General features: G+C 53.4%; 3 protein-coding genes across 3 annotated transcripts; 1 reads left to right on the top strand and 2 right to left on the bottom strand.

Moving 5' to 3' along the window:
- Positions 1 to 10: 10 nt before the first annotated feature.
- On the bottom strand, positions 11 to 2,530 carry TRAPPC4 (trafficking protein particle complex subunit 4). The gene is made up of 5 exons (XM_044456299.1): positions 2,334 to 2,530; positions 2,054 to 2,228; positions 1,854 to 1,957; positions 1,157 to 1,283; positions 11 to 395 (listed from the first exon to the last, which is right to left on the bottom strand). Exons 1-5 carry the CDS (start codon positions 2,506 to 2,508, stop codon positions 317 to 319), a joined length of 660 nt encoding a protein of 219 aa, XP_044312234.1. The 5' UTR covers positions 2,509 to 2,530; the 3' UTR covers positions 11 to 316.
- Positions 2,531 to 2,629: 99 nt separating this feature from the next.
- Positions 2,630 to 4,774, top strand: RPS25 (ribosomal protein S25). Its single transcript, XM_044456300.1, has 5 exons — positions 2,630 to 2,682; positions 2,777 to 2,872; positions 3,544 to 3,727; positions 4,502 to 4,600; positions 4,716 to 4,774. The coding sequence occupies exons 1-4, from the start codon at positions 2,680 to 2,682 to the stop codon at positions 4,594 to 4,596; spliced, it is 378 nt and encodes a 125-aa protein (XP_044312235.1). The 5' UTR covers positions 2,630 to 2,679; the 3' UTR covers positions 4,597 to 4,600; positions 4,716 to 4,774.
- A 382-nt stretch (positions 4,775 to 5,156) lies between these two features.
- CENATAC (centrosomal AT-AC splicing factor) lies at positions 5,157 to 10,036 on the bottom strand. The gene is made up of 11 exons (XM_044456319.1): positions 9,881 to 10,036; positions 9,620 to 9,786; positions 9,205 to 9,303; positions 8,763 to 8,829; positions 8,610 to 8,672; positions 7,713 to 7,774; positions 7,407 to 7,557; positions 6,540 to 6,570; positions 6,189 to 6,272; positions 5,932 to 6,064; positions 5,157 to 5,491 (listed from the first exon to the last, which is right to left on the bottom strand). Exons 1-11 carry the CDS (start codon positions 10,034 to 10,036, stop codon positions 5,422 to 5,424), a joined length of 1,083 nt encoding a protein of 360 aa, XP_044312254.1. The 3' UTR covers positions 5,157 to 5,421.
- Positions 10,037 to 10,244: the final 208 nt, after the last annotated feature.

Below are 10,244 nucleotides of genomic sequence, written 5' to 3'. Positions count from 1 at the left end.
GAGTCGTTGCTCATTGGGGAATGCTTTATTTACACATGCAACACACCATCTTCCAGTCATAAGTTAGAAGTACACATATTTTGTCTACATTGCCCATAAAAGAGCAGTGGGTCCATCTTGCTTCCCTCTGAGCTGCCAGCCAGCTGCTTTTCCCAGCATCAGCAGCTCCGCTGGCAATACGTTCCTTTAAGGGCAGGGACGTTTGTTCTGCGCTCCAGGATTGCAGCCCGAGCCACTGAACAGAGATTGCCGAGAAACCTTTCCGGCCCAAGATGCAGCTGCCCCTGGAAACTCCCATTAGCTGGTTGAAGCCATCCTATAATCCTGGCCCAAAGGGCCCTGCTTTCTCGGCTACCTCAAGGGCAAGCTTCAAGTTCTGATCAAAGAGCTCACACCTGAAAGGTTCAACAACAACACAGTGGGTCATGCACAAAGCAATAAGCCACCTGTAGCACTAATTGCACATTTTTAATTCTATCTTCAGCCTTGTGGGAACTTTGAAGGACAATGTTTAAGTTTTAAAATTTATTTAGCGCAATTTGGTCCCTGTTCTTTTGTGTTTGTAGCAGGAACATGGACAGCGCTGTGACAGGACATGTCAGCACGAAAGATGCCTCTGTGTGTCCTATGTTGCAAGCTCACTTGCTCAAGTATACAGCAGCTTTGTAGGAGAAATCTTGGTTGTCTCAGAGGCTCGTTTTGGAGGGGAAAGGACATGAAATCACTAGAGTTCAAAGGGATAGTCAATCAGTTGGCAAGCCAAGCAACGCCATGGGCTTGGTTTTATTCTGGGGAAGGGGTACTGCTAAACTTCCTGGCAGCAGCCTCCATGCAAGTGCAGAGCTCATGTGGGTGATGCACAGGGACCACAAAGAACATTAAGCTAAAATATGCGGCAGGCTTTGACTCTGTTCCCTTTGACTTCGGCTCTGCCCACCACAGGGAAGCCCCCCTTCCCAGCTGAATGCATTGTTTTCCAGGTCACCCAGACTAAATATCACCTACCTATTGTGGCCACGCACCCCAGTTCCTCACAGAATTCATCAACACCCCAGGAAAGAAAAGGAGTGGTCTGCCCCTTCTAACACCAATCTAAACTGATTTTGAGCCGCTTGGACAACAACTTCTTTTGTGAGAATGAACATTTGGTTCTTACCTGATTGGCATCTCCAAAGAGTAAAAAGGATTTTTCAGAGCAAAGTCTGAATAGATTTCATAGATCTTGCGCAGAAGGGAATCTATCCCAGATTGCCGGGGGTCAGCAAGCACCACAAACTTTATTCCTGAAGACACAATGACTAGAATTAAAGCATGCCACCTCCAAAGCTAAATGCACAATTGTCATGAATGACATGAGTTGGAATATCTGGAGGGAAAAGTTGCTCTAAAGCAAGAACTAATATTTCACTAGTATCAAATTACAAGTATTAGAATATTTTGCAAATGAACAATAATTTCTTTCCCTTAAGACTACTTAGTGCAATCTACTCCTGTGAGCACAAAGTTGCTCTTTTAACACAGGTAGCTTTCCTTAACTGCACTAACTCCAAGTGTGCAGAATTTGCAAAGTTAATTTAGACAGGGAGAGAAGGATCTGTAAGTGGGGGAATTCACATTGTCACACTTGGATCATTGTCACACTGCACTTTTGACCCTACAGGTTGGGGAACCTATTGGAATAGCCTGTGCTTGAGCATTACTGGATTCCGGAGAGGCCTGGGGACTTTTTGCTAGCATGGTTGCTTCTCTCACAGAAGTTCCAGCTATTGCTGAAGACTGAGTGGGTATTCCTGAATACAGCAGTGACCTAATCGAATGCTAACCTTAAGAAGATGGAGCTCAAGAAGCGCTACCTGTGAGGGTCTGAAAGCAGTGCAGCTTGAAAGTATCCGTTTCCAGCATCTCAATTCCAGAGCTTCCTTGCTCAGGAGACAGCTGGGACCCAATGGCAAACAACCTGCAGAGAAACCAGAATGCCAGCCTGCATCTCTCCCGTGCCCTCTCGTGTCCCGTCTAGGAACTGGCCTTCTCCCGCCCCTGCATCCCAACTCACGAGTGGAACATGGAGGCCAGCATGAGCTTCTCGTTGGATGAGAGCCGAGGGCGGCCGAAGCGGATGGCCACGGGATAGTTGGCCGGGTTGTTCAGGTATTCCAGCACATCCTTCCCATCGCTCGTGTATCTGCCGTTGACATCGATGCCGTTGATGGCAAGGACAGCGTGGCCCACTGGGAGGGACAGCATGGCGCGGTTATCCTCCGCGGGCAGTCAGACTGCCCTCCACTTTCCGCCCCCCCGGCCCGCCCCCCCGCGCGGCGGCCGCCGCCGCTCACCGCGGATGCCGTCGCGCTGCCCGAAGGCCACGAGCACGCGCTCGTCGTGCGGCCGCAGCACCAGCTCGAGCGGGAAGCCGAACGTCTTCTCGGCCTCGGCGCGCGGCGCGTAGTGGTCCAGCTGGTAGATGAGCCCGCCGGCCTTGTTCACCACGTACACGCTGAAGATGGCCATGGCGCGCGGGCGGGGCAGGAAGCGGGCGCGCGCTTGGCGCCGGGGCGCGCCCCTTCCGGCGCGGCCGGAAGTCGCGCGCCGCCACGGGGTTTCCCGCCCCGTCCGCGCCGGCGCCTTCCTTTCTGGCCAGAGCTCGCCGAGGGAGCAGCAGGCTGCCTGCGACCGCGCATCATGGTAGGCCGCGGAGGCGGGAGGGGCGCGCGGGGCGCGGCGGCCGGGGGGCTCCGCCGCCGCCGCCGCCGCCTCACGCTTGCCTTTGTGTCCGCAGCCGCCCAAGGACGACAAGAAGAAGAAGGACGCGGGCAAGTCGGCCAAGAAGGACAAGGACCCCGTCAACAAGTCTGGCGGCAAGGCCAAGAAGAAGGTAGGCCCGGGCGCGGCGCTCGCGGCCCTCGCCTCGAGGGCGGTGGGCCCGGGGAGTCGGGGGCCGGCGCCGAGCCCTCCGCCCGCGCGTGCCTGGAAGCGGGCGGGGAAGGCGCGGGCAGGGCCGGGGTTCCGCTCCCGGGAAGGTGCGTGCGCGGGTTGCCGCGGGCGAGCGATGGAGCGCCGGGCATCTCCTTTTGCTACGGCGGCACCACGTGCGCGCGGAGGATCCCTTGCTGCCCCACAGATGTGAAGGGCGGGGAAGGTAGAGCGGAGATCCTCTTTCCCCGGGCAAGGCTGTATGAAGCGATCTTGTACGTGTGTGATATATTTGCTTGAAGACTTGCGTTTAGGCTTTCTGGGAACACACTCCTCATAGGCGATTTACATGAATTTATGCGCACAGCCATAACAACAGTAGCAACAGGTAATGGTTTTTAAGCACTAAGTGAAAGCTGCATTTTAATAACGGCATCTATACGTGTATTCATTTCAAAACGGGGCTGTCTTGGTCCATTTTCAAAGGAAGGGAAACCCCTAATTTTGACAAATGTTGCTGAGAAGGCTGATTTTGTGCACAGGATGGTGTTCCCAGTTTTAAGCCCTCTTCATGCTGTAGTTCTCTATCATTTGGCCTTCCACATTTTAATAGTGCTTTCTTTTTTTGAGCAGAAGTGGTCTAAAGGAAAAGTGAGAGACAAATTGAACAACCTTGTTTTGTTTGACAAAGCTACTTATGACAAACTGTGCAAGGAAGTGCCGAACTACAAGCTTATCACGCCTGCTGTGGTCTCAGAGAGACTGAAGATTCGAGGTTCTTTGGCTAGAGCTGCACTCCAGGAGTTACTCAGCAAAGGTAAGAAATGGCCCTACTTTCTAAATATTTATACTAAGGGCTAGTATTTATCCTGCATGTTAGATACTACTAAAATTGTTTGGTGATGGAAAGTGAAGCTACAGTGGTGCATAGCCCGTATTAGTGCAATGTTTAAATTGATCCTCTATTTTTAAGAGACTATGCTGGTATTTTAACTTGCATGCCCACAAGAAGACCCTGCTTCCTGTTTTGTTTACCTCTGTCGGAAAGCTGTCATTTGTGAGAATTGTAATGAGCAGGTACAGCATCCCTACTAGTTTTCTGAGCATAGTAGAGTTGGAAGTAGCCAGTAAGTTCATCAGATCCAACCCCTGCGCAGTACAGGATTCCCAAGTAAAAACATCCCTAGCAGATGGCTGCCCAGTTTAATCTTGAATTGCTGCAAGTGGAGGAGAGCCCATGGCCTTTCCTAGGTCATTCGTTCCAGTCATTTTGCTTCAATGCCAAGTTTTGCCTGATGTTCCACTGGACTCTGGCTTCCTAGAAGTGTCAGTAATTTAATGTCCTACATTCTGGAATCATTGTGAAGAGATCGCAGCTCTCCTCTCTGTGGTGTCTCTAATTAATACTGTCAGGACTAAACATGCCCAAGTCTTCCAGTCTCTCCTCATAGGTTTCCAGTCTCCCACTCATCTTTGATGCCCTCCTCTGAACCCTTTCCAGCCTTTCTGTATCTTAAATTGTTGCCTAGATTCATGCAGCTCACTTTCTCTGGCTGTTTTTCCAGACTGAAATGTACTGTTCTCCTGGCAGGTTTAATTAAACTAGTGTCCAAACACAGAGCTCAGGTCATCTACACCAGAAACACCAAGGGTGGTGATGCTCCAGCTGCTGGGGAGGATGCGTGAAAAGGTGAGCTGTTTTGCTATTGGTAGGGTTGCTGTAGGCCCCGAGGCTTGGTGAAATTCTACCAGGGTGACTATCTGGTAGTGAGATGGTTCTAATTCGTTATCTGCTTGCATTGCAGGTTCTCAAGCGGCTTTTAGAGTCTTCTGTGTATTCCTAAAAATAAAATAATTGAACTTGTGTGTGTGGTAATTTGGGCAGAGGCTCTTAGTGGCTAAAATGCTTCCCCCCTATTTATGCAAGCCTGCCCTCTGCTTTTGTGAGCTGGATTCAATATGTATCAACTGCTACCAGGTACTTGTGTAGAAGTACCTGGCTAGTGTAGCATTCTCTGACAGCAACTGTTGGGTTTATGTGGGCAACATGGTATGCATAGAAGCCGGCTCTTGGGGATAGTGTAGATGTTGGGATTAACTCATAATTTTGAGCTAATCATAATTTTGAAATTACTGAAGCATGAGTGAAGTACCTGGTCTCTAGAAAAGCTAGAAATAATAGGCTCCATTTCAGTAGCAACACTAAGAGTAATCCTTTTGCTCAAAAAACCTCTTTCGAACACAAGTTTACTTCATTTGGTATATTTTGCATCCATTACAATAGCTTCTTAAGACTATGCTAGGTGCTGCAAGAGAAATGTAGCAAAAAGCCATTTATAAACACATTGAAGGAGATGTCATTCGGCTTCGGCTTGAGGCTTTCTTGGTAGACAGGCTTCACCCCTCCTTAGGTTTCTCTGGAGCTGCTCACTGGCAGACATCTCCAGTGGCTGAATCAAACGCATGATGGATCCCACAGCGCTGCACTGGAGGCACAAACCCTCCCTCCTCTCAGTCAGTTTTCGGCCTCTTCCTTTTAGTTCTGGGCTGCTTCTGTCCTGCTTCAAGTTTGAACTGATGCCTAGAAAGAGCGTTGCCAAAGGCAGGTGGTTGGTCAGAGTAACTGGCAGCAACATACTTGGGCTACACATCCGTCACTTTGGTAAAGTGGCACTTGCCCCTTTTGAGAAGTGACACCACAACCAGTGACAGAGGTCAGTGAACATGAATCAGGGCTGAGTTAGTTCCACTGTCACATGGCCCTGTTACGTTACAGCACTGTGTCCAGCAGATGTGAGAAGCACATGCTCAAGAGCGCTCAAGTGATGCTGGCCGTGCACTTGTCGATACCTAATAGCTCTTGTATGTGTTGCAAGAAATCAAGCAGCCCAAAATGAGGGGAGGGAAGGCTGTTGTCCCTTTGCCCACCAAACACTGTCCTGGGAGCCGCTCTAAAGGCAGGCAGATGTTTCCCACGGTGAAAGCTCTTCTGCTCCTTATCCAGGACCCACAGCAGCTTACCTGGACTGCCACCGCCTCCCATGGTTCCAGACCCGCCCAAAGGAGGGAAGCCACCCTTCTCCCGTCTGAGAGCTGTGATCAAAGTTGGCCCCAACGCGATTGGGCGGAAGCGTCCTCAGTTTCTGCTTCTCTCCTTCGAAAGGGGGAAGAATGGAATGTGAGGCACGCAGACCCTTCATCCCACTAGGATTTGCAGGAAGCAGCATGGCTTCATCCACTGAGGGCGACCCTGATCACAACAAACCTTGCACACTTACTTTCCTTGAGAAATTCTTCATAGGATGGCCCAATCTGTCCTTGGCTTTCCCTTTCCTCATCCCTCAGCCATGGAGGCTTGGCCCCTGCAAATTGAAGAGAGGAAGTAAGGGGAGGGCTGCTCTTCCTTTCTCTTGCATCCACCCAGGAGGCGCCGTCTCCTCGCTACAAAGGCAGCCAGAGACCTCTGGCGTGTTTGTCTTTGAGAATCCAGATGCATTTTGTGATCAGTCTCTTGTTAAAACTACAGGGATTATCCTTCCACTGAAAGCTCAGTGTACCAAACAGAGAGGCCCAAACTGCATTCAAGGATGGCTCAAATGGTTGGAGCAAGCAAATTCTCACAAAGGTACCTGTGTGAACGTTGCCTTCCCCTGTCACTTCCTGCATTCAAAAGAACAAAAGAGACATTAAGTTAGAAATGATATGGGGAGAAGAGGTACAAAGAAAGGCAGCTGAATGAGGGGTTTTCCTGCTGGGTTCCACACTTCTAAAAAGCAATCAAGTGGCAGACAGAGCCCATGCACACAAGTCAGCCCGGAATTGGATCTCGCACTGCGGAGTGTAAGAGCCCAGGCTGAGTGCCGGACGGCCACCCACGACTACTCTGGTGCCACCAGCTGCTGGCGTGGCAGAGCACCTGTGGATGCCTCTGCGTCTTCCATTCTGGTTGGGCGCGATGTGAAAAGTAGCTAGTAGGTGTCTGCTTATCAGGCTTGCTAACAAGTCTGCATTCCACATTTCGGCCATATTAATTAGGTTGGAGGACAAGCTGCCATCAACTGCTTGTTAGCCATGGGATGACCTTGCCGATCGACTGCTAGCAACACCAAGGCCAGTTCTGCAGTGCAGAGACTCTGCAGCAGTATTTGCCAATTAGCAGCTGGCATTATATAAACAAAGCATGCTTTCACCCCAAACAACAGAGGAAGGAAGGATATATAAAGTGGATAATTAGTCCAGCACCTTGTTCAGACTTCTTGGACCAGTGGGCTTCACTGTTCACCCATTCCAGCTGGTGGAAGACTTGCTGAGGAATTGCTGTTACTGAGCACCTGCTAGCATTGTAAGTTACTCAGTAGATTTCCTTGTAAGCAAGCCTGGATCTTGTATGTCAGTTTCTTGGGATTCCGCAAACCTTTGACCCCCCCACCCAGATGGTGCTACAGCACCTCAGCCAAGCCAGAGGCTGAACTGATGAAGGGGGGCTATCTGCCTACCTGGTGGCCAATGAAGGTCAGAGCATGGCCTGGTTCCGGCCAGCTGAGGTCAGGAGCAATCCTGCATGCGCGCTCAGGCTGTTCTCTGAGAAATGTCATGCTCCTGCTTGGACCAGGAGGCTCCTGTTCTTCCGTGGCAAAAGCAGAGTCACTACAACACAAGAGAGCTGCTCGGCCCAGGCAGGAAGGGGGTGGGTGCATCCTGGCACCCACTATTTGAAAAGATTATGTTGTCAGGAAAGGGGCGGGAGGTTCCCCTGGTGTGCAGAGGCAGCGGGGTCTCCGAGTGGATGGCGCTTCTCTTACCTTTGGCTCCCCACTAAGGCATTGCCAGCAGCTCCATCACGCAGCTCTGTCTCTGTCTGCGGCTGAGTTTGATTCAGGAAAAACATGCTTGTTCCAATAAGACAGCAATAACATGTGCTCTGTAGGGGACCACTGGAGTATAATGACTGGGTTACAGGGTGGAAGGAACCCCATTGGCTTCCATCAGGAGGTCGCGGCCAAGGCCACTCGTGCAAAGGAGGGACAGTGGAGTTTGCCAACGGCCCAGGCTTTCGGGCTCTGCCCCCCAGCACTGAACAACTGAGCTAACGGAAGAGAAGCCACTTCGGGCAGCAGTTGGAGGCGATGAAGCCAAGACGTCCAGTGAACAGCTTGCATTTTCAGAAGTGGGGAAGCAGAAGCAGCGGGTAAACTAGCACAGTTAAGGGCCATTCAAGGTGTGTAGGGAGGTCTATGTTGGTTAAAAGCTTCCAGCCAGGCATTTTATGCTGGAAGTGGTACCAGTGCAGAGTGGGCAGGGAGGGCCACGGAAAAGAAGTATTAAGTGTCTCCGACAGAGAAGGAGGGGTCTTGCTACTTCTTTCTGCACTTGAAGGTGCTTTGCGAGAATGACAGAGATGACCAAAGGTGCTGTGCTACCTGTGGCAGAGCGGCAAGTGGCATTCTGCCTTGAACACAACCTCCAGCAAGCCAAGTTATTCTGGTAGCTGAAGCAGAAGAGCCTGCAAGCACTTTCCCTTGCTCTGGCAGTAAAAATACAAAAACAATAGATTCAACCTTTAAATGTGCTACCACTTTGTGACAGCCAAAAACTGCTTCCTGAGGCCATTTGCTCACTCTGCACTCTAGGAGTGGTTCATAGACATATTTGTGAATATAATGGTGGATACTGCCCACTTGCATCCCGGGCACACAAACCTCTAAGACGGCATCCACCATTTCTTGCCGGCTCTGTTCCACCTCCCGGATGTGAGCCGCCATCTGGCATGAAGACAGATGGAGAGCAAAATCAGAATCCAGAGCAGAAGAGCTGCCCAGTTCAGCACCTCCGCACCCACGTTCCAGCCTCACCTGCTGAATGACCTCTTCCTCTTCAGCATCATACGTGTCTAGCGCTTTGGAAAGCGAGGCTTTGAAGCTGCAATAGATTTTTAAAAATCAGCAAAGCAATCAGTGGTGCACGGAAACCAAAATCTCCACCCCTTCAATTTGTAGTCAGTTAAGCCCACAACAATTGCATGGCAACAGAACAAGGTGCCAGCGGGGTAGTAATGCCAACCCACATTAAGCTGAAAACTCAAGAGCTGTCACTTGATGAAAACACGTGCTTTGCATGCAAAAAGACTCCAAGGTGAGAAGGCCAGTTTGCTCTCCAGGCAGAGCTAGCAAATGCCCATCCAGACCCGAGTTTCCAGTATAAGGTAGCTCATGATACCCCTACCTGGCAGCTGCCCCAAATGGCTAATCAGACAGCAAAATGCCACCTGCGTGCACAAGTGAAGAGGCCACTCACAGCTCGTATTCTTCAGAGGAAACCAGGAAGTGCGGCTTCAGGCTGGGGTCCGCCTTGTGCTCCCACCAGAACGCGGAGACGGCCTTTTTATGTTCAGCACTGGAAAGCGAGGAAAGACTGTCTGGCATCGGACCGCCGAGAGGCGCGGGCGTTGAAAGCTCTGAGCAGCCCTCGAAGGCTCGTCGCCCGGGAAGGCCGCAGGCGGGCGAAGGGGCCTCTTCACGGGCGCCCGGAAGGGCCCGCGCCCAGCCAGCCGCCACGGCGCGCACAAGCCACACCGGGCCGCTCTCGGCCGAGGGGCCAAGGGGTGAGCAGGGGCGGCGAGGCGCCCACGAGGGGAGATCGGCCCACGGGCCTTCCGCGCGGGCTTGCCTCGGGCAATGCCGCCCGCCCGCCCGCCCGCTCGCTCGCTCACCTGGCCAGGTGCTGCAGGAGGCCGCCGTGCGGCACCGCCAGGCCGCCGTGGCTCAAGTGCCGCCGCACCTCCTGCCCGCAGCAGGCGCACCAGAAGCGCCGCTCGTGTTCCGCCGGCTCGACGGGCGCCACCACGGCGCGCCGGAGCACCTCCCGCGCCGCGTCCACCTGCAAGAGGCCAAGCACGGGCCGAGCTCGCCGGGCTGCCCGCCCCCGGCCCCCGGCCCCGGCCCCCGGCCCCCTCCCGGTCGCGGGCGCCCACCTTCTCCCGCAGGCGGGCCAGCACGCCCCGCAGCCGGCGCTGGTGCCCCGCGCTGTGCAGGTGGCTGCGGCGGCCGGCGAAGGCGCTGCGGCGGCACAGCGAGCAGCGGAAGACCGTCGCGGCCGCCGCAGGAGCCTCGCCCGCGCCGGCCTCCATTTCCCCGGCCGGAAGCCGCGGCGCGCGCCCCCTGGCGGCGGGCGGGGCGGCCGCGCCGCTGCAGGATGACGTCACCTGCGCGGCGGCGCTCGGCACGTGGGCAGAGGCGCTGCCGGCCTCTGCGCGCCCCCGCCTGCTCCTGCGGCCCCTGCGAGGAGGCGGGCACCGAAGCTGCCCCGGACCGTTAGTGCGCCGCGGGGACAGGCAG

Source organism: Varanus komodoensis, unplaced genomic scaffold, assembly GCF_004798865.1.
Source record: "Varanus komodoensis strain SLA01 unplaced genomic scaffold, ASM479886v1 scaffold83, whole genome shotgun sequence".
NCBI lineage: Eukaryota > Metazoa > Chordata > Lepidosauria > Squamata > Varanidae > Varanus > Varanus komodoensis.
Note: the sequence above shows the minus strand (reverse complement) of the source record. Positions and strands in the feature narration are given on the sequence as shown.

Coding starts and splice junctions, on each gene's coding strand:
- CENATAC (XM_044456319.1), bottom strand. CDS start 10,036: ATGGAGGCCGGCGCGGGCGAGGCTCCTGCGGCGGCCGCGACGGTCTTC. Junction 9,304..9,619: donor CTCCTGCAGCACCTGGCCAG/GTGAGCGAGCGA, acceptor CTCGCTTTCCAG/TGCTGAACATAAAAAGGCCG. Junction 7,775..8,609: donor TGGTGGATGCCGTCTTAGAG/GTTTGTGTGCCC, acceptor AATCAAACTCAG/CCGCAGACAGAGACAGAGCT.
- TRAPPC4 (XM_044456299.1), bottom strand. CDS start 2,508: ATGGCCATCTTCAGCGTGTACGTGGTGAACAAGGCCGGCGGGCTCATC. Junction 2,229..2,333: donor GCAGCGCGACGGCATCCGCG/GTGAGCGGCGGC, acceptor TGTCCCTCCCAG/TGGGCCACGCTGTCCTTGCC. Junction 1,284..1,853: donor CTGCTTTCAGACCCTCACAG/GTAGCGCTTCTT, acceptor TTGTGTCTTCAG/GAATAAAGTTTGTGGTGCTT.
- RPS25 (XM_044456300.1), top strand. Junction 2,873..3,543: donor GCGGCAAGGCCAAGAAGAAG/GTAGGCCCGGGC, acceptor TTTTTTGAGCAG/AAGTGGTCTAAAGGAAAAGT. Junction 3,728..4,501: donor CCAGGAGTTACTCAGCAAAG/GTAAGAAATGGC, acceptor TTCTCCTGGCAG/GTTTAATTAAACTAGTGTCC.